General features: G+C 40.4%; 2 protein-coding genes across 2 annotated transcripts in view; one reads left to right on the plus strand and one right to left on the minus strand.

Moving 5' to 3' along the window:
* dock8 (dedicator of cytokinesis 8) overlaps positions 1-3,908 on the minus strand; it is an 82,498-nt gene extending 78,590 nt beyond the window's left edge. Inside the window, exon 1 of the mRNA XM_079553156.1 lies at positions 3,576-3,908. Coding sequence (XP_079409282.1) covers positions 3,576-3,628 — 53 coding nt within the window. The 5' untranslated portion in view covers positions 3,629-3,908. The remainder of the gene's footprint in view (positions 1-3,575) is intronic.
* Positions 3,909-4,668: 760 nt separating this feature from the next.
* Positions 4,669-27,438, plus strand: cbwd (COBW domain containing). Its single transcript, XM_079552820.1, has 16 exons — positions 4,669-4,822; positions 4,955-5,078; positions 6,120-6,206; positions 6,300-6,396; positions 7,599-7,690; positions 10,991-11,050; positions 11,477-11,514; positions 13,145-13,191; positions 14,659-14,745; positions 14,843-14,887; positions 16,845-16,901; positions 20,553-20,604; positions 25,030-25,098; positions 25,195-25,260; positions 26,897-27,023; positions 27,269-27,438. The coding sequence occupies exons 2-16, from the start codon at positions 4,976-4,978 to the stop codon at positions 27,337-27,339; spliced, it is 1,098 nt and encodes a 365-aa protein (XP_079408946.1). The 5' UTR covers positions 4,669-4,822; positions 4,955-4,975; the 3' UTR covers positions 27,340-27,438.
* The last annotated feature ends 57 nt before the right edge of the window (positions 27,439-27,495 follow it).

Genomic DNA, 27,495 nt, shown 5'->3' on the forward strand with positions numbered 1-27,495 from the left:
TTAAAGAAAACTCACATTGAAAGAATTATGGACAATAGCACTTGCTAATCTGTGCAGGGACACGTTGGCCCGTTATCAAATCTTTCTCCTCTCCCCAGGAAAAGCAGAGGAAGACGGTGGTCAGTACATTCAGGACATGGGGGGGAGGGAAGCCCCCCAAAGAGATGCCCCCTCTGTGAGTCTCATCCTATCACATGTCTGCAGACTTAATGGTCTTTTCTGCTATCGGCACCATCGCAACTCAGCTTCCTGTGAGAGGGAGGACCACTAACACAGAGGTTATTTAGCAGGACGTGGCAGCTTCTAGTGACTACAAGACGTCACGACATGTTTGACTAAATGCTTTGGACAGCGGATCTGCAGTGATTGAACATTCCATTGAAGAGTGTGAACAAAGGTTAACTACATGGTGACAAATTATTGAAAACATAAGTAGATCTGTGCAATTTTTTGTTTGAAAAAGCTCAGAGGAAATAAGTAGAAAATCCTTGACATAATTATGTATCTGATATACTTTCTGTACCTCGTAAATCCCTAGCATTAAAAGCACTACTCTATTATTTCTAGCTTTTATCCCTCACAGCAGTAAGTTAGTTCCGAAGCACATGACAGACCTTAAAAAAATCACGTAGTATTTATGACTACAATGACTTACTACAGCCCCACTCCGTGCCTCTTCTGGTGGCACCCCAGAGGCCATCTCCGGAGGGCCCACCTACTGCCTGGAGGCTTAGCGGAGGTCATTAGCCGGTGCCCAGAGGAAATTATATGCAACTCAATCCGGGGCCTGCTGCCACTGGTGAGGCCCCCGCCCACACACACAAAAAACCAGTGAGGCCCCCGTGTCCACAGCTGCCTGCACACCTGTTCACATAAGCTCACTAGAACATCACATGATCTGACCTCTGTTCACTTTCAGCGGGACAACCCTCCTCCTGCTTCAGAAAGTACTGTTTCGCGCCTCTATATCATCAGGGCTCAGAGCTGCACCGTTAATGGCAAACAAACAGAAAATCCATTTTATTGGGTGTTATAAGCAAATCACAAAGACTGCAATTGAATCATGTAAGAAGCACAAAATCCTCTGCAAACAACGAAATATGCCGTATATCTGTGAGGGTTTTTCCCTCCAAAATATTTTTGCACGTCCTGCATACTCCCTGGGGCATCCGTACCACAGTTTGAGAACCACTGATGTAGAGCAATGGTTCTCAACCCTGTGTGACCCTGGGACACGTCTGCAACACACCATGACCAGCTGCCAAAGACAATTTCAAATTCAGCAAAAAAAAATTGGGGCGTCTTACAGCAAACAGTAAGAATACTTAGAATACGTCCTACATACAGTAGTTCTGCTTATTTAAGTATTTACATAAGTATTTATTTATGACCGATATTTTCATTATTGAAAAATACCTCATAAATGTAAACAAACACGAGCCTTTGCTGTGAGCGGCTCACCTACTTGACTGTGTCTTTACCGGGAGCGGGTACGTCACCAGCTCGTCTCCATGGAGATGTGACTAAAGTCAGTAGAAGAACTTTAGATTTAAACAGGTTAGATCCTCATCCAAATCCATTCTTTGATTACCCACAGCAGTCATAGCCTTTACTGTGTTGAGCCGGTCACTGGGAGCACGTTTTGTGTTGATGGCAACAGCATAGTCCAAAATGTCACGCAGTGTACCTTTAATGTCAGTTCACACTTAGTTAATTTTCTATTGAGTAGGTTCAGGAGCAGGACAACGCCTCAACCAACCCATTCTCCTCACAACCAACCACTCCTGCCTTTACCTCTAATTACCCAGATGCCCCATTTAGCCCAGCCCATTCAACAATGTTCGTCTGAAACCCAGCGATCATCATCATCATCATCTCACCTTTAATAAATTCTTAAAGCCACACAGCGTAACATTTTACCCAATAAACAATATTGAAATACAAGCATTCATTTTATGACAGATGTTTTTTCATCATTGAAAAATACCTCATAAATGTACAAACAAACATGAGCTTTTGCTGTGAGCGGCTCCAGCTCGTCTCCATGGAGATGTGACTAAATTCAGCAGAGGAACTTTAGATTTAAACAGGTTAGGTCCTCATACAAATCCATTCATTGATTACCCACTGTAAAAAGAGCATTATCTGTGTCGAGCTGGTCATTAGGAGCATGTTTGGTGTTGATGGAAACAGTATAGCCCAAAATGTTACGCAGTGTGCCTTTAAACTGTACCTTCTGTTGTGGCGTCACGTGGTCCTTGCTAGTGAACCGACAGAGCATGACCGATAATGAAGTAGTTTAGACCGGGCTAAAAACACATCGCTGCCCGTGTCATGCTGGCGCAGACGGTCCCGGGTTTGATTCCAGGATATGTGGGGCCTTTTTGTGTGCAGTTTGTTCTCCCTGTGCCACTTTCGTCTGGGTGCCCAAAACAAAAGCAACATAAGCAAAACACAAATCCAGGCATGTATTTCAAGCATTCAATTATTCAGAAAAAAAATAGTGAAGTGAAACTGGGCACAAAAGTTCCACACTCCATTTCCTACAAATGTCTTCCAAACGTAAAGAGGAAGTCCACATATGGCAAATGTATTCCACGCAGAGTCTTCCTGTGTCTTTTTGTCAATTTAGGAGAAACCAGAAGTTCGGCGACCATGACACTAGCTTTAATTTGAAGTGATTCAGACATTGCAGGAATGCGTTGTCACTAGAGTTATTTCACATTTATCTAAAGTAAGCACAACTAATTGCTTTCCACAGTGTATAAGCAGAATCAGCTTTACACCACACGCTGTACAACAAAAGCATGCAGTTCCCCACTGTTTCTGCTGCCTCATCTCTGGAGTCAGACTGTGTGACCCCAAATCCCTTGCATCCCTCAGCAGCTGAGCTCAGCATTGTGCAATATCTCCATTAGAAGAGGCGGCTAAGTGCAATAAAGTAGCCATTTAACAAGCCTATTGTGGTGGTGATCTGGAAAAACAATGACCAGAGAAGCAGTTCGTTTTAACACATCAGCCTCGCTCTGCTTCTACTCCTTCCCTCAGTATACAGCCTTGTCAGAGATATTTGTTTTAATAAGCTGTACAGAAGAACTTTGACAATAGGCTTCCACACGCATACTTCCTCCACACCTGGCCAGTGTCACAGGAACTATGACCACACATGGCTCCTCATTTAGAACAACCACACATGAGGCAGTCACACAATAAAGAAAGACTCACAGGATATGATCGTATTACTATCAGGAGATATTGAATCTGCATCCTCACACTTGAAAAACGAGACTGAAAGATCAAGTTACTGGTTGCATAAGGCGAGCATATGAGAGAAATAAGGTATAAAGATATACAGCTGAAAGAAAAAGAGACACTTTACCTTGAGTTGTCCTGGGAAGTGTTATATACCTCAGGCTATTCCTTTAACGGGACAGAAAGTGAACTAACCTTTAGCAAACATGTGCCTGCCTGCTCCACTGTGGAAGCTCCTGTCAAGACAAAGCTCGAATCCCAGCCCGAGCACAAGTTCACTGACGGCCAAAGCAATCACGTTACAGGCAGAACTGCAAACTTACCTGTTGATTTTGAGAGCGAACGCCCGTCTCTCAGCGGAGCCCATTGAGGCCATAATAATAGCGCGTGCGTCCGAAGTTCACTCAAGAGGCTCCCGGGACACTGAGGATTCTCCTAGTCCTTAGGTCTCCGCTCCTCGCTGTCATGAACCATCGGCTCCTCCAGCTCTCCGTGCAACTGTCATGTCAACACTCATTTGGCGAGTGACGGCGGAGGCGGCAGCTTCCCTGGGTGTAAACTTCCGCATTTGATTTGGGCCATCCCCGAGGGAGCTGCAGGGCAGGCTGCTGCAGAGTGCAGACCCACCGGCACGAGGCGAGGCGGAATGATGAGTGAAGGATGTGCCGCGTGCGCTCCCTCGCTGTCAGACAGTGCAGCCGCTATCCGGACCGGAGTTTAGCTTCTGCTGTGTAAAAAAACAAAAAAACAAAAAAATAAATAAATAAATAAATAAATAAAATAAAATAAAATAAAATAAAATAAAATAAAATAAAATAAAATAAAATAAAATAAAATAAAATAAAATAAAATAAAATAAAATAAAATAAAATAAAATAAAATAAAATAAAATAAAATAAAATAAAATAAAATAAAATAAAATAAGATAAAATAAAATAAAATAAAATAAATAGGGTAACATTTTATGCCTACTTCATCCCAGAATAGGTAGATCGGATGATATGTTTTTTCTTAACCTATATCTGGCCAAGCTTCTTAACACATTTTCATATTTAGTTTATACGTTCGAAAAATACACTGTCGCAATTTTCTTGTTACGAGCGTTAATCTATCTCTTGCAAAAAACACACACAAAAAAACAACTTCTACCTTGCTGGAAAAAATGGAGGTGTGATTTGTAGGTGAACGTTGCCCTCTTGTGGAATTTACTGGCTACTACAACTAAGGTTATTTTGAACAACGATTGGAAAGAAAAAACTCCAGTTAATTCTATCCTCTGTTACTTAAATGTTCTGTTGTAAGTCGTTATTTCTCCATTTCTATATTAATCGTTCTTTATTGATCTGTTCATTTTGATTTAACTGCAGGCGGAACTAATGCGTCCTGTTCCCACACGGACTTGTTGTAGTGTTGCACTCTGTCAAACTCCATGGTTGCAGAGCCAGCAGTATTTTCCCTAAGCTTTATCCACGCTTGTACAGCTCATAACAGATCCACGGTGCAGCTGTACGTTTGTTGAATATGATTAGGTGAAGAAACATCCTGTGGCTGTTCATCGTGAATTTAACAAGTAAGCACATCATTTATTTGACACACATGCCTGTTCCCAGTGAGTTACTGAATGTTATGTCAGGCTTGAATGATTCTGCTAATCCCACTGGTGTCATATATGTAGCTACTCACCGTCATTCCACTGTCACAGGTTTCTTATTTAAAAGCCACTATGGATGAAGAGGATGACTGCCCTGAGTTGGTGCCTATTGATCCCCAGCCTCCAGTCTCTTCTGTAGGGCAGATCCCTGTCACCATCATCACTGGGTATCTAGGTAAGGGGCTAAAGGTGAAGTGTCTTGCCCAAGGTCATAACAACAACATGCACCTGTTAGATTCGAGCTGCAGACCTTTGTATGTGTGCCTTAACCACAGTGCCTGTCTCCATGTAGGATAAACAGTTAACCTCTTAACCCCCACCTGAACGGAGCACATTTTCTCCAGTTTGTCATTACTCAAAATGGAAAACTTCTGGAAAAAGGCAGCAAAAAGCGAGACAAAAACAAGGAAAGCGCAACAACAGAAACATAAAAACAGCTACAAACAATTGACAAAAATACGAGGAAAAAAATGACAAAAAAGTGGGGGGGGATGACAAAAAAATCAATGAAAAAGGGGGGAAAAATATGACAAAAATGCAACTAAAAAAGAAAAAAAATATGATAAAAACAGCAATGGAAAAAGTGACGAAAAATACAAAAGAAAACATGGAAAGGGGGGCAAAAATATGACAAAAAATGTGCAAAAAAAAGATTTAAAAAAGCAATAGAAAAAATGACTAAAAATTGAGAAAAAAATGACAAAAAAAGCTATGGAAAAGGGGGCAAAAATATGACAAAAATGCAACTAAAAAAGATTTTTAAAAAAAAGATAAAAAACAGCAATGGAAAAAGTGTCAAAGTGACAAAAAATACAAAAATATGACAAAAATGCAAAAGCAATAGAAAGAAAAAATGGCCAAAAAAAAGTGATAAAAATGTGATGGATAAAGTGGAAAAAATGTGACAAAAAAGCTATCGAAAAAGTTGTAAAAATGCGCTAAAAAAAATCACAACATGGCAACAAAGCAAGGAAAAAGATCAGTTTTGTTGGTCTTAGCTTTCAAATGAGGTGTTACTCTGACCTATAGCTCTCCAGTCAAGAAACTTTTCGTTTTGGGTAATGCACTCGGTTAAGGTGGGAGTTAAGAGGTTAAAAACAGAAATAAAATTAGATTTCACACTGCTTGCATTTTGTCAGGATTTTTTATTTTATTTTATTTTTAAACTTGATATGTCACAAAAATGTAATAAAAGTACTTTTGCTTTTTTTCTCAGGCGCTGGCAAAACCACACTTCTCAATTACATCCTGACCGAACAACACAACAAGAGGATTGCTGTGATACTTAATGAATTTGGAGAGGGTAAATATACATTCATATTTTTATTATTCCACTTCTTCAGTTGCATGTACTTTTGTTTTTTAACATAAAGGCTGATGTCTCTCTCGCCTGTAGGGAGCGCACTTGAGAAGTCTCTTGCAGTGAGCCAGGCTGGGGAGTTGTATGAAGAGTGGCTGGAACTGAGGAATGGCTGCTTGTGCTGCTCTGTCAAGTATGTATAACTGTGAAATAAGAGGGGATATTAACACCACAAGCTAGAGCAGCTCAAACGGTTTTCCTCAGAGGGAACCCGCTGTGGCTTGACTCTAGTGGGCCAAGGCCAAACACATTAATGTTGTGCTTGTAAAGAGACAATATGTAAATGTATGGATAGTTATTGTACGAATGCATTACATAGTCCATGCCCTTTTCAAATATTTCCCAGGCTAAATTAAACTCCACAAAGTTTAGCCCTTTGGCCCCACTTTGAAAATCCCTGCACTTTGCAATAAGCTGTCACCAATAATCCTAGGCTGCGTCCGAAACCATAAAATGATAGCCTCTAAGTACTAACACTAGCAACTAATCCTTAACCTTTCATGGGCTCAACTGTTAGATCTCTATGCAGTTCGTGAACTAGAGCTTCAGCAGCATTTGCACAATTCGACCGTCCTTACCCAGGGGAAGAGGAAGTGACATCACCAACAGCTGTTTTTCTTCTTTCATTGGCAGGCAAACAAAAGTGCACGCCGCCACCTACTGTATTGCATATGCAACAACATAGTCTCCAAATAAAAAAAAGAAAAATCCAGATGAGCCGTCACATTTCCCTTTAGCCTTATTTTATCTCAACAGCTGTTTCATAAAGCTACAGTATGCAAATTAACCATGTGGCTTAGTTTCTACTAAATTAAAGCAAATGCACAAAAGCACAAACTGCCTTCATTTAAGCCGTTTACTGAGGCGGCTCTTTAACACACTTACATGTGACTGACATGTATTTTGTCACTTTTATCAAGTTTGGCTTGTGCACAATCTTATCCTATTTATTATTATTTTTATTTAATGTGCTTCAACAGTGGTTGCGCATGAATCACTCGAGGGTGGGGCCGAGGGTGCTGGGGGGATTGGCAGCGCAGAGGCTTATGGGATGGCACATAGCTCCTAATCACCGGTTAGTTTGCACCAGAGGTCCCTATGCTAATGTGGCTATGATAGTTAGCATTGAGGCTCCTTTCCCTAACTCCTTCCTAAATGACAGACCAATTCGGAGGCTTCTTGTCATGGCGGACGCTGACACACATCCGGGTTGGCGTTAGACCTCTGACCAAGTTACTGGTTTCGGAAGGGGCACTAGTCTGCATACAGGAAAAATGTATCAGTGTTTTGTTTTTTATTAAAATTCAATGCTAATAGTTTATTAATGGTCTACAGGGACAACGGCCTGAAAGCCATCGAGAACCTGATGGAGAAGAAGGGAAAGTTTGACTACATTCTGTTAGAAACCACAGGACTTGCTGATCCAGGTACAGTTATGTCAAACTTTGCTCTAGATTTTGTTTCTTGCAGATAGTAGTATTACTTTTAAAGCTGTACAATTAATTGCAATCAAATTAAAATCGCTATTTCAATGGCTGCAAATACAGCTTTGGCAGCCTTTTGCAAACAACAACATATTCTAGAGTGTTCGTTTCATGGGTACTAAGTAGCTCGTGTCCCTAGAGGCCATAACTGCAGTTGCCGTGGTATGTTGTGTTTTTTTTATTCATTAATTGTCCGTGAGAGTAAATACTACGCTGACAGAAAAGACAAAGGGAGAGAGGGATATTGTACGTCCAGGTCTGGATGAATGAGAGTGCGTTTGAGAGTGCGCATGGGGGACGACGGATGGAAATTAGCCCAAGGCTACAATCCGGTGTGGCGTGTTTACATGCATGAGACCCATGTATGTTCATTAACATGCACTGTCCCGACCAAATAAACCATCCATCCATTTTCTTCCACTTGTCCGTTGCCGGGTCGTGGGGGCAGTTGTTGGAGCTGCCCAAATCACATTGCACCAGCCCCTTATGGCTCCTCCTGCAGGTGGTGGGTCCACGGAAGGACGGCCTCACGATTCTATCTGAGTCTGTTAGGGGTCTGATAAGGGGCTTCTGAACCGCTCTTTGTCTGACCCGTCACCTAGTACCAGTTTGCCATGGGAGACCCTACCAGGGGCACGAAGCCCCGACAACAGAGCTCTCCCAGGGTCATTCGGGCGCTCAAACCCCTCCACCACGTTAAGGTGGCAGTTCCAGGAGGGGCCAAAGAAACCAATGGAAAAAAAAAAAGTTGGCTTTGCCCGTTAGCTTCTTCTGTGATTCCATTATTGTGTTTTGGTGACTCCTACCTGGTGGCAGCAAAGTTGCAATTGTGGTTTTTGGCCAGAGACACTAGGGGGAGATGAAAGACCCCCAATCATCCCATTAACACTTGTATTACCCCCAGAGGGACTACGGAAAGGATTTATTAAGGTATAAGTTACTTAGTACTGCTAATATTGCTAGTAGTAGTATTGGGCTAATAATGTTTTATCTTGTGTAAAATGCAATTTCCCAATGTAAACGCAATTGCAATATATGACCAAAAAACACTGATTCGATTTTATTCCTTAAAGCGTGCAGCACTAATTTTCATAAACCTTGTTCACCTCAGTTTTGCACGATGGGTCCTTTTAGAATGTAGCGTCGTCACGTGAACATAACCTATTTACAGCTGTATTTTTGGCTTGCTATTACAACTGGAGTCACTTTCCTTTTACAAAAACACTGGAGCTTATATGGGGAGCGTGGGGATGGTGTTTTCTCTGCCTTAACTGCATGGTGTCAGCAGCTGGTCTGGCAGGACTCAGTTGTGTGTGGGCTCCAATAAGACATCTCTGGCCCACACACAACTCGTACATGCAACTTTGAAAACAAGAAAATATCTTTAACTGTTGAGAGAGGCAAAATAATGAGCACAAATTCATTTTTTCAAACTTTCCAACCATTTTGTAGTTTTCATGGTACTGAAAACCAAGAAATATAAATATCCATGTGTGCTGTGACTTGTTATCAATGAGGACTGTCATTGGCCCTGGAAGAGCTGTCAGTCATAAATGCTCCACAGGGAATCGCCTCTTTCTTTCAGTCGAGGGCTGGATGAGTTTTGTGAAACACGCCAATCAAAAACAGTGTTTCCATTACACAGCTATCAAATATTGACTAGCCTTTCCGATTCTGTCCGTGCAGTTTGACAAAAGAGCATTTAGTGAACAAGCTACAGCTGATGTGCCAATACAAGCTCTCAGAATAACCACATTCACAAGATAATGGAAACAAACCTCATGTAGCAGTCTAGCAGAGATAAACATTTCCAAGCTTTGGACATTTGTTTTATCTGTTGTCCAGTGGAGCATTTATAGCACAGCACTCAGCATTCACAGTACAACAAACTTTCTTGAAGATGTTGTCTAATTTAGTTTTTCATGTTCAAGTTCCTTTTCTAAGTTCAGCAACCCACCACAACAGATAATATTTTATGGTGAAAAAAAAACAAAACAATCGAATAAACTGCTATATTGTGAGTGTGGCCAGTATAAAAGAGCACACATTTAATGAGAAGGAATAAAGAGAACTTTCATCGAGGAGTCTGATGGTTAACATTACCAAATGACACAAGTATGGTGTGGAAAATACTTTTGCCACTGTGTTTGGCTCTTTGGTTTTGGCCGTAATTGTAGTAGTTAAATCCCCTAAAACACTTTTATGATTAGCCACAGGCATTTTTCCATCAAACTACTGTTTTAGATTAGCAAAATGGCATAGAATTTAGAATAGTTGCAGAAATAGATGTTTAAAGGGATGGAAGTTTACATTTTTGTGCTCACTACTGCCACCTCAGGTCTTACGCGTATATATTCAGGTTCTATATTAAAGGGATATTTCAGGATTTTTGACATAGGGCCTCATTTCCTAGTTATCCAGAGTGTTGCTGATTTCTGGAGATATTTTTGTGGGTAATTCATGCAGTTCTTATGTTTGAAGAGTTTCGTGGCACTAGGCTAGTGCAAGGCTAGCACATTTCTACGATGTCAGCTAGCCTGCATTAAAAACAGTGTGACCCGCTCCACAGAGCACCTGAGGCAAATCACTTATAACACCAGACTAATCATATAAATGTCTGTGTCAATAGAGTAATTTTTGGAATATAACTGACCTTGCATCACATCAATGATCGCATTTTGAGGGACTACCTTCTAGCAGATCACTCCGCCGCTGCGAGCTGATGCTGCTCAAATATAAGGTATTTTAAATGCAAAATGGTTAAAATGACTCTATCGACACAGACATTTATATGGTTAGTCTGGTGTTATAAGTGATTTGCCTCAGGTGCTCTGTGGAGCGGGTCAGACTGTTTTTAATGCAGGCTAGCTGATATTGTAGAAATGCTAAGCCTTGCACTAGCCTAGTGCAACGTAACTCTTCAAATATAAGAACTGCTTGAATTACCCAAAAAATATCTCCAGAAATCAGCAACACTCTGGATAACTAGGAAATGAGGCCCTATGTCAAAAATCCTGAAATATCCCTTTAAGCTCGTGCAGGACGGCACTTCGGACCGAATGAACACTTTTTTGACAGTGCAGGATTTTAGAGGCAGTTGTGGTGAACAGGTCTGGGCTCATTCTACACATTAGGACATTGCTGGAGCAAGTGGGGGGTGGAAAATACATAATTTTAACATTTTTAAACCACCAATAGTCCCTTTAAAGTCAGTAATTCCCTTGATTGATTTGTCTCTTTCAGGAGCTGTGGCCTCCATGTTCTGGGTTGATGCAGAGCTTGGCAGTGACATCTATTTAGATGGTAAAACTTGTATTTCTCCACATATAAAGTGTGTAGATATTTTCCTGTTTATCATCTACTATCTACTAACTTTGCATTTATAACGCAAGTGCAAAGTTAGTAGATTGTAGATCCAATAACTTACTGGTAGTTAGTGCATTCTAACTACCGGTAATCATTTCTCGAAAGCAAACAACACATGGTTGTATAAAGCTATAACTCATAGTTACATCCCCTTGCCCTAGTATATCCTGTGGTAAAATACAAGAATTTGTTTAATTTGCATACTTGACATCTTGTTTTGTGTGCCAGTAAATACTCAGCTGTCCTCTTTGTTGTTACAGACCACGCACCATAAGCTTCTTCCTAAAATAACCCTGAGAAAGTGCTCCAAAGTCCAAAGCGAAATGCATGTGACCAAGATCTCAAATCTTTTGTTTTTCTTAGGTATTGTCACTGTCATCGATGCAAAGTATGGACTACAGGTATGTGCTTGACCCTGGAACCTAACCCTACTAGTTTACGACAGATAGGTTTAATACTTTAGTTACCAAAATGCTTTATTTTGATAGCGCTTTAACATAGATAACATAGTTGTTGTCAAGCCGATCATTAGGATTTGGCTTTAACTGGGATTATAGAGAAAATATCAGGATTTATTGGCAAATTCTTCCAAGTCATCTGTAGCGTTTTCATGCGAGAAATAAATATCCATTATTAAAGCTGTTGGTGTGAGTGGGTGCGAAGGGCGGCACACCCAATGTGAAGACGACATGACAAGAGGCTTCTGATTTTAGAAGGTGTCGTGGCTGGATTTCGTGCCGATGTGTTGATCTGTTATACCGGCGACAAGTATATTGTGGTATAGCCGACACTGACAGACAGAAAGCAGACAGGAGTGAGGCATTGGGAAAGGATCATTTATATATGCGGTGTGGCAGCTGTAATAGGCCTGTCCCATCCACTTATATCTTCCTGCTTAACTTTGACAGCACGGTGAAAGGTTTACGTCTCCTGCAAAAAAGGAAAAAAGATATGATTTGTATGAAAATATATTGTAGTACTGAAGAAAAACAATCGGCATCGAGATGCCAAGTTCTTATGCCTGGTGGGTCCTGCGGCAAGTCACAAAGGAGTCCTTGCTGAAATTAATGATAAAACTGAACATTATCTGTTTTAATAAGTAGCATAGGCATAAGTAGCATAGGTTCTGAAAAGGGTACCCTGGAACCAAGAAAAAAAAAAGGGTTCAGCATTAATTTTTCTCAACACAAGTGGAGACACAGATTAGTTCCAGGTCCAGTAAGGCAGGGACATGTTTTTAAAATGAAAAAATAAATCAGTAACACTTAAGATTGCAGCCCGCTAAGTTCCATGTGTCGGTACAGGGAATAAGACGGTAATTAACTGTATACAATGTGTAATAAATGTGTGCAAGGTGTAACAAAGTTGTACGTGAAAGCTGAATATCTAATGCGCAAATACACCGTACCTAATGCAGTGTAGAGTTAAATTTGAAATCCGCAAACAGAGAGAATATATTTAATTTCTTAAGATTTGCAAACAGGGGAAAAACGGGAAACTTTTGAGTAAAAAAAAAAGTTAAAAAAAATTGGCATATGAATTGACTGTGTCTTGGCCATTGTTTTAGTATCTTGGATGAGCTTTTTTATTGTTGAGTAATATCATCATTTTCCGACAAATTTAGATTTAATGCCAGTTTGAAACCAATTTAATGCATAATGACATGTAAAGGCCTTGATTTAGGCACAATTTAATGACTTTTAATGTCCCGTGGAAACCTTGTAATATGTAACTACTCGTGAGTGCAGGCTGTAATTTAAAGTCAAGCACTGTGTACACCTTTATTACGCCTTATACCCCTTTGTTATCCATACACCTACATGTTGTACACCTTCATTACTCTTTGCACATCGTTATTAAACCTTGCGCTTTAATGTATAATAATTACTTGTTCTTCTTACATGTGTAATTACTTTGTTACCTGTACCTACACATGGAGCTTGCGGGCTGTAATCTAAAGTGTTACTAACGAATCCTGTCACCTTTTCTGCCTTCACACCTTCTTTCCCTCTTCCCTTTTGTCCCAAACAGCAACTTTCCGAAGAGAAGACAGAGGGACTGGTCAACGAAGCAGCCAGGTACTGTTATAATATGTTTTCCCGCGGTCAGTCTCCCTGGACGCCTCGCTGTGTTTGTTTCCTGCTAACAGCTGTGTAGTGTGGCTCTTGTTGAACCGACAGACCCATGAAAAAGACCTTTAGCATTCTTCATCTGTGTTTGTGTTTTCACCTCTAAACTAAACATGTTTATGTGGGGCATGTTTGTTCTTTCATTGCCACCCACACGCACCCACACAAGGCTAATGTGGTGGTGTTCAGCACATCTGGGTCTACAAATAATGATGAGCGTTGTGTTACATTAAGTGGAGACTGGATGTTTCTGTACATCTTTGCTATGTTTTTGTGGAGTTTGGAGGATTTTTTTTTTACTGCAAAGAGTCAATAATAGTCCTGAAGAAGGCAGATTTTTAAACATAAACAAGTGTATGAGCTATGGACATTTGAGATCTACAAATTTCTTCTTCTGAAACACTGAAGAGGCACCAAAACCCCCCATACCTACAGTACGGTGGCGGTATAACATGAGGAAACAAAAAGGGACAAACAAGGCGGTATCCGGGCAAGACTCACAGCTAAACCACACATGTCTTCTATTGTTCTGGCTAATGGACGTTCACTGGAGAATAAAATCAATGAATTGCAAAGCTCTTCCCAGAAGATGGTGAAAGACTGTTTCACCAGGAGGAAGGAGGAGGTGGGGGAGCTGACCAGTGCAGGACACCAAGCTCTGAAACAGGGACAAACCCAGGAGGGCTGAAACAACAAATCGATTATTGAAATAGCTCACAAGTATTTTAGTAATCGATTAATCGTTTTCTAATAAACACAGACTCAAATAGAGCTAAAATGATATGAACATTTTTTATTTTTGGTAGACACCTACTCATACGGAGTTTAAAAATGTTAAAATTAGATATTTTCCTCCCCCTACATGTTTCAACAATGTCCTAAGGTGTAGAATGAGTCCAGACCTGTTCACCACAACTGCCTCTGAAATCCTGCACTGTCACTCAAAAACATGTTAATTGGGGATGCCCAAGCTTAATATAGAAGGTGCAGTTACAAGTATGACCTGAGGTGGCAGTAGTGAGTATAAAATGGCTAACTTGCATCCCCTTTAAGTTTACTCCATCAACATGTCCTCAAACAGCTCCGCTTTAGATTTGTGTGATAATAAAAAATGAAAAAATACAATTTTCATACACCATTTACAGCCAACCGATTAATTGTCAAAATAATCGGTAGATTAATCGATTAGCAAAATAATTGTTAGTTACAGCCCTAGCTGCACTGTTTCAGAAGAAGAAGACAACCATCCATGTTTCCTCCGGGTGCTTCTACGGATTCCCCGACCTCCAAAAACATGCTGGTCAGGTTGGCCCGCAGTGGTGGCGTGGCTCAGTCACAGCGGCTCAGGACGAACACCTGAACACCATTTTGTTGCAATGACAAATAAAGCACTCACTCACTCACTTCTGTGCACAGGCAGATCGCCCTGGCTGATCTGACTATTATCAACAAGACAGACCTGGTGAGTGGCGAGGAGCTCTCTCGAGTGAAAGACATTGTGAGGTAATTATCAGAAACAGGTCTTCTGATCAAAACTGTGACTTCACACCCAGGTTATTTTCATTTAGTTTGATCTATTAAAATACTCCTTTGCTTTCAGGTCCATCAACGGCCTGGTGAAGATCGTGGAAACGCAGCGATCACGGTAAACCTCTCGGCTCTGACTGGCATCTGTTTGTGAGCAGACGTGCTCCACAGGCTTCACCTCAGATCTCTGTATCAAAGTTGTTTAGTGCTGACACCCCCGCACACACGCACTCCCTCTGAGCAAACTCCAAACCTTCAGCAGTGTCCGATTACCCACAAGCCTTTGCCGTCTGACCCCGGGACTGTTTTTCTGTGGTGGCGTTGTAGCATCTGGGTAGAATAAAGCAGCGGGTCTCAACTAGTGCAGCGTCTTCAGCTTTCAAGACCCAAATCAAAACGTTTTTTTTTTCTTTGTTTCTTTTCTTAGAGATGTGATTGGTTTTGAATGTCTATCTTTTCACCCCTTTTAGCCTATGTTGCCCTTGAATGTCTAATAAAAAAATAACAATCCTTAAAAGTAACAATACTGATAGGAAAAATATTATGGCCGTTATTATTCTATTCTAAGGTTTCGTAGTGATTAAAGCATCAAATATATGAAAAAAGTGATTGTTCATTTGGCACTTTACCTTCCTAGATGGATAAAATAAGTAGATATACGTTTCTGGTAGGGCTGTGCAATTAATCAAAATTCATTTACGACTTCGATTATTACACTAGACGATCACAACGCGCAAAAAGTCCGTCCTGCGCAGTTTGTGTGAGCGCGTCTGATCAGCTGAAATACCAGCGCAGTGTGATAGAACTGTAAATAAAATCGTACAAATATTTTTTATACCTATCTCTTGACTCATAACACCACTGTTAAAGGGATATTTCAGGATTTTTGACATAGGGCCTCATTTCCTAGTTATCCAGAGTGTTGCTGATACGTGGAGATATTATTTTTGTAATTCATGCAGTTCTTTGGATATTTGGATTTGGATATTTGGAGAGTTACGTGGTGCTAGGCTAATGCAAGGCTAGCGCATTTCTATGGTATCAGCTAGCCTGCATTAAAAACAGTCTGACCCGCTCCACAGAGCACCTGAGGCAAATCACTTATAACGCCAGACTAACCATATAAATGTCTGTGTCGATAGAATAATCTTAACTGTTTTGCATTTAAAAGACCTTATATTTGAGCAGCATCAGCTTTGTGGTTGTATAAGCTACGCGGCGGCGGAGTGATCTGCTAGAAAATAGTCCTTCAAAATGCGATCATTCATGTGATGCAAGGTCAGTTTTATTCCAAAAATTATTCTATCGACACAGACATTTATATCATTAGTCTGGCGTTATAAATGATTTGCCTCAGGTGCACTGTGGAGCGGGTCACACTGTTTTTAATACAGGCTAGCTGATACCATAGACATGCACTAGCCTAGCGCCACTAAGCTCTTCAAATATAAGAACTGCGTGAATTTAAGAAAAACATATCTCCAGAAATCAACAACACTCTGGATAACTAGGAAATGAGGCCCTATGTCAAAAATCCTGAAATATCCCTTTAAGCTTGTGCATGACAGCAATAAGGACACGAATTAACACCTTTTTGAGTGACAGTGCAGGATTTTAGAGGCAGTTGTGGTGAACATGTCTGAGCTCATTCTACACCTTAGGACATTGTTGAAACATGTAGGGGGAGGAAAATACTTATTACTAAAATAATCCTGATTATAATTTTTTCTATAATCGAGCAGCCCTAGTTTCTGTTATTAGAATTGTCTGTTACTAGCGATACAATATGACTGAATGTCGTCTCCGCGTATCTCCAGAAGGTCTTGTTATATCAAAGTGGGTGTGTTTGGGTGAGCCTCTCTCAGCAGGGTCCCGGGCGGGGTGGAAGTCCAGGGGAGCACATGAAAGACGGCGTGCGGCGAGGGGTTAATCGGTAAAACATTCCCACAACCTGCTCCAAATGGGTTTGAACTTCTCCGTGGTGTGGCCGAGTTGAAAGTGTCAGCAGGACTATTTTGGTCTCCCACTAATTCAGCTAAACCAGGCTAAAATGTCGCCGTCACTCTGTGTTCTAGGGTGGACCTCTCTGAAGTGCTCGATCTACATTCCTTTGACACCGAGAACACCGCCAAGTAAGTTTTTTTTTTTTTGTGTTACATTGTGAAATCCTTTCAAATATGAAAAAGGAACAGTTTTAATACAGTACATAATAACTTGATTTTAAAGGGGCTAGATGCAAGTTAGCCATTTTATACTCACTACTGCCACCTCAGGTCATATGTGTAACTGCACCTTCTAGAGGCAGTTGTGGTGAACAGGTCTGGGCTCATTCTACACATTAGGCCATTGTTGAAACATGTAGGGGGAGGAAAATACTTAATTTTAACATTTTTAAACTCCGTATAGTCCCTTTTAATATGTTTTTTTCTGCCCTAAAGTAGCATGAGAGGGAATAATATGATGTAAATTGAGGGATTTTCTACTGCAGGACTGAGTGAAGGTTCCATACAATCCAACTCCTTGAGCAGAATAGAAGAAGAGAAGTGACATTACAGATTAAACCTGACTTAAAGGGATATTTCAGGATTTTTGACATAGGGCCTCGTTTCCTAGTTATCCAGAGTGTTGCTGATTTCTGGAGATATTTTTTTGGTAATTCATGCAGTTCTTCTGTTTGGAGAGTTTCGTGGCGCTAGGCTAATGCAAGGCTAGTGCATTTCTATGGTATCAGCTAGCCTGCATTAAAAACAGTCTAACCCGCTCCACAGAGCACCTGAGGCAAATCACTTATAACGCCAGACTAACCATATAAATGTCTGTGTCGATAGAGTAAGTTTAACCATTTTGCATTTAAAATACCTTATATTTGAGCAGCATCTGCTTCGTGGTTGTTAAGCTACGCAGCGGCGGAGTGATCTGCTAGAAAATAGTCCCTCAAAATGCGATCATTCATGTGATGGAAGGTCAGTTATATTCCAAAAAATTATTCTATCGACACAGACATTTATATGGTTAGTCTGGTGTTATAAGTGATTTGCCTCACATTGTGGAGCGGGTCAGACTGTTTTTAATGTAGGCTAACTGATACCATAGAAATGCGTTAGCCTTGCGCTAGCCTAGCACCACGAAACTCTTCAAATATAAGAACTGCATGAATTACAAAAAAATATCTCCAGAAATCAGTCTGATTTCAAAACACTCTGGATAACTAGGAAATGAGGCCCTATGTCAAAAATCCTGAAATATCCCTTTAAAGCCTTTTCTAGTTACAGGCCTTTACCCATGGGTCGGTTTTGACAATGTTGATATCAGATAATGAAACATTTGCATTTTTAACCCTACAAGGCTTGAAGACAACAGTACGGCTTACTTTTTTACTTCAATAATGGCTTATGTCTCTTTAAATATGCTCATTTCTATTGTCTTTATGCTAATATTCCACTGTAGTGCTAATGTAAAGTCTGCCCACACCCAACTCGGGCCGTAAGCCCCGTGATGCAGAGCCGTGCCTTTTGTGTGCTTCTCCGTACCATATCCCCAACACTCTTTGATACTGTTGCTCCTGATGTTCTCCGCTAATTAACGGACTCTTTCAATGAGCGCGGCCCTGTAGCACCCCAGGGTGGGCATCATATTGTGCCCTGCGTAGAAAGTTGTGCTCATGAATAGCGTCAGTGTCGGCCCTTCACGTGAATGGGCCCGTCCCTGGTGTTTAAAGCTCCCTTACGTGAGCCAGGCCAGTGCCTTTGCAAGCACCAGCTGCAGAGGATTAGAACCGTGTGTGTTCATCGGCCCCTACCGAGTCCCCCTTGTCCCGACAGATAGCCTCTTTTCCCGCTGCCTTTGAGAGCGCGAGCCCCCCCTCCTCCCCGGGGGTCCCACGCTGGCTGTTTGAAGCGGCCCCCTGCAGCCTCCGCCTGTGTGGTACAAACAGCACACTGGACACAACATTTAGCCCTCTTGTGAGGTCAGGCGGGGACAGGGGGGGCCGCAGTTTGTTTGGGGGTCCCAGCGGTGTTTTGTGCCATTTAATTGCCGTTTCTAAAGCGTTCCATTCAGGGGCGGGTCATTGGCATTGATACGCAACGTCGTATATTACACTTTAAATCGCAAAAGGCGCAGCAGTTCTCTCACCATATGACTTCATGACTTTACACATAACCTCTCATCCTCTTCTTACCGAACACATTTGGAACTGGTGTGACTCTATTGTTTTACTTATCCTTGGTTATTGTCTCTGGTGGTGGTGGTGGTGGTGTGGGCCGGCTGCTTGAATGGCTTTCAGTTATACCAAAGCAACTCGACTTTGATATGTAAATGGATTAGCAAAATGTTTGTTGGAGTTCTACTTTATAGGTATATGTAAATCAGTTTTGTTTTTTTTCAAACTTTATTTGTTGAACTTTTTTAATATAACCCGACATACAGTTGCAAGATTGTCAATATAGTGTGTCACATTTTTTAGAAATTAACTGCATGTAAAAAAAACTCCACCCGCCCTCTTCCCCAACCAAAGGCCAATCAACCACTCACACAAAAACACACACACACACGCACTTCCTTAAAATAATACAGACTTTAAATCTAGAAAATATCTAAAAACAAAAAGAAATAAAATAAGTAAATAAATAAAAAATTATAAAAATAAATAACAATATAAAAAAAAACTATTTGTAGGTACGTACACACATTCTAGTCATCCTCAAAAGGAATATTCGAAGAGTCGATATGTCGCAGAAAGGAATTCCATGTGTCGTAGATTCAGATTGTACAATACTTCTCGTATCCAGCGAACATGTGATGGGGGACAGGGAAGTTTCCAGTTAAGCAAAATCAGCCTACGGGCCAGCAAGGTGGTGAATGCTAATACACGTTTAAATGCTTTTGGCAGGCCCAAAACAGGAGGAATACCAAAAATGGCAGATATTGAATTTGGAGCAATAGCACGACCATAGGCTCTGGTCAGTATGTCAAAAATGTATGACCAAAATGGTCCTAGCTTTGGACATGACCAGAACATATGTACATGATTTGCTGGTGACAAATTGCATCTGCTGTTAATCAGTTTTTAAAGCAGTACTAAGTAACGCGTTTACCTTAATAAATCCTTTCGTAGTCCCTGTGGGGGTAGTACAAGTGTTTATGGGATGATTGGAGGGTCTTTCATCTCCCCCTGGTGTCTCTGGACAGAAAACCATGTTTGCAACTTGACTGCCACCGGACCGGAGCAACCAATACACACTAATAGAATCACGAAGAAGAAGCTAACATGCTAACGGGCAAAGCTAACTGTGGGCTAGCGTCACTTTAAACAGTATTTACAGCCAAGTGTGAGTGAAAAAAATTATTTAATTATTTATTGTACAATATCAGTCTGTCCTTTCGCCTTTTCTGTCAGTGTAGTATTTACTCTCCAAGACAATTAATAAGTTAATAAAATCGCAACTTGCTACGACACCTGCAGTTGCGCTTATGGCCTCTAGGGGCAAGAGTTACTTAGTACTGCTTTAAGTGTCATGTGACAAGAACACCACTGGTTTCGATATTGGATGTGAATGTTACACAAGTAGCAAAAATATCTAAGATAATCAAAACTAAAACACATTTAGGCAAAGAAAATGAGAGCGTTATTTTGAATTAAAACTCTAACCAAACTCTAAAACTATATTACCTGCACAGTATGGTAGTAGAGTAGCACTAGAAGACTATGGATTGCATACAAGCAGCAAAAAGTATCATTTGGTGAGTTTTTAGTAACTTCCGCTTGTTTAACTCTCTCACAGTCTGTCCGAGAAGCTGCATCTCATGAGATCTCCTCATCCCCACCTGGATAAGGTACTGTTCCCCTCTCTGCTGTCTCCCCGTGCTCGTCTGTCTCATGTTTTGTTTGTTAATGTATTCCAACACATCATTTCCTCTAAAGAGCGTGTCTCTCTTTACCAGGGGCTACACCCCCCCGGGCTGCGACACAGGGGTGAAAAGTCCCTCCCCCTGCCTTACCTTAGCTTTAGTTGAGGCTTTTGATGTTCTTCTGTTACATGTGAGACAGAGCTGGTCATATACAGCTCAGACAGGGGAGCAGGCGAAGGCACAGTGAGCTGGCTAGACTGAGCAGAGACTCACGTCGCTCTGTGGTTTTGGTTTTTACTGCTGTTTCTGAAGCAGGTGTGAAGGAGTCTCGCAGCTCGATACAAGCACAAACGTCTGCCCTTTACCTATTAGCCCCCACTTTGACGGAGCACATCTTCTCCAGTTCAGTTTTACCCAAATCATCGTCACTTTTTTCACACTCTTTCGTGTCTTTCTTGACGATTTCTTGTGGCTTTTTCATCACTCTTTAGTCATGTTTTCGACGCTTCTTTTTGTTGCGTTATTGTTGCTTTTTGGAAGTGTTTTTGTAGTGTCCTCATCTTTTTTGTCATGTTTTCATCACTTTTATTGTGGCTTTTTTGTAGCATTCTGTCACTTTTTTCTTGCTTTTTCATCACTCTTTAGTCCTGTGTTTAAGTTGCTTTTCTTTTTTTCCTTTTTTTACTCTTCCAGTGTGTTTTAGCTGCTCTTTTGCCACTTTTAGATTTGGGTGATGCCAACCTCGTTCATGTGGGGGTTAAGAGGTTAAAACACATCAGTTTATTGGTTGGACTAAGATTAATAGCAAATTGCAAAGACTGTAGTTATTTAGGCAGTATGATGTATTTTGCCGCGTCTTCATGAGATCTTATGTGTAAAACCTGCTAACCCTGTAGTGCAGACCTCTACAAACATGCATCTGATTGTTATATGAGTTTCACAATTCAAACAATGCTTGCCAGAAAAATTGCAGTTACATAAACATGCAGTTTCAGTAATGTGTCAAAATAAGCAGAGTGATGTGCAAGATGCCTCAATAATTTAAATGAAGAAATTAGGCCTTGCAATGTTTGAATTAATGTCTAAAGAATAAAATACAAGCATTAATAACTAAAAACTGAAAAAAACTGTGTTAGCTCTCCTCAGACCTGGCTGTAACTTTATTGGGAGCTTGGACGTCTCCAAGTCTACATGGAGATTTTGAGTAAAGGCAGCCAAATATGCTTTAAATAGGTTAACACTGTAGAAAAATATCATTTTCTGTGTCGAGCTGGTCATTAGGAGCATGTTTTGCATTGCTTGCAACTGTATAATCCAAGTACTACATTTATTTATCATGAGACTGTATTTAACTTGGGAACAAGACACAATCCCTTAAAGGGATATTTCAGGATTTTTGACATAGGGCCTCATTTCCTAGTTTTCCAGAGTGTTGCTGATTTCTGGAGATATTTTTTTTGTCATTCATGCAGTTCTTATATTTGAAGAGTTACGTGGCGCTACGCTAGTGCATGTCTATGGTATCAGCTAGCCTGTATTAAAAACAGTGTGACCCGCTCCACAGTGCACCTGAGGCAAATCACTTATAACGCCAGACTAACAATATAAATGTCTGTGTCGATAGAGTAATTTTTTGGAATATAACTGACCTTGCATCACATGAATGATCGCATTTTGAGGGACTATTTTCTAGCAGATCACTCCGCCGCTGCGTAGCTTATACAACTACGAAGGTGATGCTGCTCAAATATAAGGTATTTTAAATGCAAAATGGTTGAAATTACTCTATCGACACACACATTTATATCGTAATATATCATTTATATTATAGCGGGTCAGTCTGTTTTTTAATGCAGGCTAGCTGATACCGTAGAAATGCGCTGGCCTTGCATTAGCCTAGCGCCACGAAACTCTCCAAACATAACAGAAGTATATAAAAAGTATAGAACTCTGAAACTGTGTTGTTTTTGGTCATAATTTCAGCTTTACAGATGTATTTAATCTTTAGTCAACCTGAATTTGTGTGAAAAATGCAGTATTTTACATACATTGCAGCTTGCCATCCTATGATTATTGTGGGTCCTGACAGCATACGATCAAACTCGGTACATATTAGCCAAATCATTTTTTTTTAATCAATTATTGGTTAAAATCAATGGTGTTGCCTTTTATGTGTGTCATTTTCAAGTATTGGTGCCCACAACAACACTCATTTGGATCCTGTAATTGAACGTGTAATGACTAAGTGACACCAATCAGCTTAAACATATTTTTTTCTTCTCAAGCCTAAGTTAGAAACATTTAAAAGTACGAAGTGTTTTTACGCACCGGCTTATGACTTTGTGAATGGCAGCGTGAAAAGCCACAAGTCCACACGGCACCAACACCCCCCTCTCTCCCGCTCCTCATTTCACACATACACACTGCCTCCTCTCCCAGGCTTCCTCACAACAGTTAAACAGGCACAGATATTTGTTGTGGGGGGGGGGGTTGTGTTGAAGTGCGAAGGGTACACACTTCCTCGTCATTTGGTATAACAACAGAAAAACACCATTCTCATTTACATGAAAAGAGCAACACTGGGAGGGAGGGCGGAGGGGGCTGGATCGAGGAGGGGTCTGGGTCGGGGTTCGAGCTAAATGCGGGAAAGGGGGTCCCGGAGAAAACGGAAAACAATGCAGTTATTTGCTCACAGGCAAGACCAATACCTCGGCTCATCCTGTGATAAAAGTACAAAAGGATCTAAGTCGCAATTATGCTGCGGCCTAAACAAAGCTAGGAGCCCAGTATTTGTAAATAGATTGGTATTACTTTCCACTCACACTGTTTTTCTTACTACTTTTAGAAAACGTTTCAATATTTCTATTCCGTTTTTGTTTCTTATTTGATAAATGCACTTTAAAGCAAAGCTGTAACCCTGCAAGATAATATGCAATTGTATAAAATTGGTGTGGTTGTAGTAAGAGGTCTGTAAAGTTTTCTGCATGTGGTCTTTATAATACCAAAGCAGAAAAACACTGTTAAGACTTTTACAAACTGGTCCTGAAATGTATGTGGTTCTTGTATTAATTTAAAGGGACACTGCGTAACTTTTGGACTATACTGTTGCCATCAGTGCAAAACATGCTCCTATTGACCAGCTCGACACGGAAAAACACTATTACTGCAGGGAATAATCAAAGAATGGATTTGGATGAGAACCTAACCTGTTTTAATCTCAAATTCTACTAACTTTAGTCACATCTCCATGGAGACGAACCCACTCGCGGTAAAGATACAGTCATGTCTTAGATGAGCTGAGCCGCTCACAGCAAAAACACATGTTTGTTTGTGCATTTATGAGGTATTTTTCCAATGATAAAATGATCTATTATAAAATAAATGCAAGTATTTCAATTTTATTTATAAGTAAAATTCTACGAGTTAGTGTTTTGGCATTTTCTTAACCTCTTAACTCCCACTTGAACCGATCACATTTTCTCCAGTTTGGCTTTATCCAAATCTAAAACCTTTAAAAGAAAAGCAACAAAATGTGAGGAAAACTTGGCGAAAGCACGACAAAAAAGCGACAAAAAACGTGTTGGAAAAGGAACAAAAATGTGATGAAAACTTGGTTAAAACATGTCAAAAAAGCAATGAAGAAAGCGCCAAAGTATGGAAAAAAAAGCATCAATAAAAGCAATAAAAAAGCCAATAATAACATGACAAAAAAGAGACCAAAAAGAGCCAAACACGCTTCAAAAACACTATCACTTTTGGAGGTCTCAGCTTTCAAATGAGGCGATATACACGGCTGCTTTCCAGTCGAGAAGTTTTTATGTGGGTAAAGCCGAACTGGAGAAAATGTGCTCGGTTTTGTTTGTGTAATTTGTAAATCTGATTGCAACACTTGCCAGAAAAAGAGCTATTAGAAAGTGTTCAACCCTGATCCAAACTATAAATATTTGCTTCAACGCTATGATCTAACTCTTGGTATCTGCTTTTAAAATGTATCATCATCAATTAAGCTCAGTCTTATCTTAAAATAAACGGTAGAACTTCCTTTATTATTGGTGTTATCATTTAGACCTTGTACGACATGTTACTTTCAGTGATTATTTTTATTTTTATTATTTAAACTGCCAAATTAAGTCGTCTAAAACAGGAGATGTTGCTCTGATTTTATGGTTCGATGTGCACAAGTTCAAACGAAATATCTGATTGCAATTATTCAGTGTAGCGAGTAGATAAAGATTCACTTCATTGTGCAACATCGTCATGGAGAAGTAATATATGATGAAAGGAGACTGACATTTCACTTGCTTATCTAATACAAGTCACACTCATTTTAGAGCATGTTTATGGTGGTCTAAATTATAGATATAGCACGGTTTGTCCATAATGATAAGATTCTGTTTTGTCCCCCCTCAGAGCATTTTAACTGTGACTTTTGAAGTGCCCGGGGACCTCTCTGAAGACGCTCTCAACCTCTTTGTCCAGGTAAACGGTCCACCATGCCTCGGTCTCATGCTGCCTTTGCTAATTTCTCACAATAGCCCTCTTTGAAAAGTAAACGTCCATTTTCCACCGTTACAGGACCTTTTATGGGAAAAGCTGTTCCTCAACAAAGAAGGGCAACCCATGACTGTCATTCGGCTAAAGGTTTGGAGCAGGACAATCTATTTCAAGTGTTTTTACTGTCTGTATAAATCAGTCCTATTCATAGCTTGGTTAATATGTGACCACTCACTCACTTCAGTGGGTTCAAGATGTATTCATACCTCTCTATTTGTATCTATGGTATAATGTTGAAAGACTCGGGTTTATGTAGTTTATGTCGGACCTGGGACCTTAAGGCAAGAGCGTTAACCACTCAGCCACCGTGCCGCCCCATAACTACCACAAAAACTGCAGAAACTACTCAAACTAAATGAATAGCTATACAGAGTAAGAAACATGTACTTTATACTCATAAGGAAATGCGTCCTCTGCATTTGCCCCATCCCTGGATGCCGCTGGGGCAACCCTTAAGGAGCAGAGGGCGACTGCAGTGCAGCGCTCGGGGGCTTGTCTCCAGATGTGGAGCCAGGCTGATGGTCAGAATCACCTGGCTGGAGGATTCACCTATTGTGCATGTTTTCGGTAGATGGGAGAAACCGGAGCACCCGGAGGAAACCCATCCAGACACAAGAACAGAAACATGTAAACCAGGTCCACACGGTCCGGGAATCAAACCCGGGACTGTGCTGCCAGACTCTCTATCTCAATAGGGGGAAAAATAAGGTCATTTGACGTTTTTGCTGTGGATCACTGATAATCTTTCATTTAATATTTTTGATACTGAAATAAGTTTTTTTAAAGGGACTAGATGCAAGTTGGTCATTTTTATACTCACTACTGCCACCTCGGGTCTTATGCGTAACTGCAGCTTCTATATTAAGCTTCGGACCGAAGTAACAACTCTTTGAGTGACAGTGCAGGATTTTCGAGGCAGTTGTGGTGAACAGATCTGAGTTTATTCTACACATTAGGACATGGTTGGAACATGTAGGGGGAGGAAAATACACAATTTTAACATTTTTAAACTCTATATAGTCCATTTAACGCTTTATATGCTTGTTAAGTATTAATAAGGTATTAATAAGTGTTAATAATATGCTTGTAAAGTATTAAGACACTGCTTATTATACTTTTATCTGTTAACATACTAATAGGCCATTAATAATACGCTTATTCATAGCCAACCATTCCCCAAACCTAACCCTAACCTTACCCCTTGCCTTAACCCTAAAATGATGACTAATGCTTATTAATACTTTGGTTTTACCCAACTCTAAAAGCTTCTTGAAAAAGAGCAACAAAAACGAGATCAAACAAGGATGAAAATGCAACAAAAGAGCGACAAAAATTTGACAAAAAATGTGACTAAAAAGACACAAAACAGAAAAGTGACAAAAAGCAATGAAAATGTTGGGGAAAAATGTGATGAAAACGCAACAAAAAAAAAGCCATCAAAGTGATAACGCAAGGAAAAAGATCTGTTTAAATTTGTTTTATAGGTCTTAGCTTTCAAATGAGGTGCTACACTGGCCTAAAGGCTATAAACTTTAAGATTTGGGTAGAACCAAACTGGAGAAAATGTGCTTGGTTCAGGTGGGGGTTAAGAGGTTAATCTAAGGCGATACCAAAACATGACCTAATATAAGTTGGTGATGAGATTTTCTTTTATCGTATTTGCTCGAAACCTTTCGCATTTCCCTTTAATCTGTAAACTTTGAAACCACCTGTATGCTTTCAGGGTATCGTCGCGCTGGCAGGTAAAGACCATCAAGTGATGCTGCAGGGAGTGCACGAGCTGTACGAGCTGAATGAAACGCCCGAGCGGTGGGAAGAGAGCGCGCGGATCAACAGGCTGGTTTTGATAGGTAAAGATAAGAACTTCACACCTCTTTACACATGCGGAAAATCCCTGGTGGATCGTTCACAGTGAGAACGACTTGTACTTCGAGCCTTTTGTTTAAAGCCTGGTTTATTTACTTTACCTTTGCGACCTTGCTTTGCATAAATTTGCATATTGTGATCTATGGGCCTTGTGTGTGTTATATTTTGTGTTCACATTGAAGAATTGTTTTTAATGCACTTGTGCCTGACTGTCTGATTTGTTCCACAGGCAGAAATCTGGACAAGAGCGTTTTACAAGAACACTTTCTTGCAAGAGTGCTGCACAAACTGGACAACTAGTGCTATTTTATAAAACAGTTTTATAGGTAAATATTATGTTGGTATTAGCAAAATTGTACGAATCTAATAACTATGTGTTTGCATTTGTGATTGTAAAGTACCTTTCATCCTGTTATTTGTCATTTATCCATGCATAATCTACAATAAAGTTCTTGG

This window comes from Gobius niger (assembly GCF_951799975.1).
Source record: "Gobius niger genome assembly, chromosome: 1".
Lineage (NCBI taxonomy): Eukaryota > Metazoa > Chordata > Actinopteri > Gobiiformes > Gobiidae > Gobius > Gobius niger.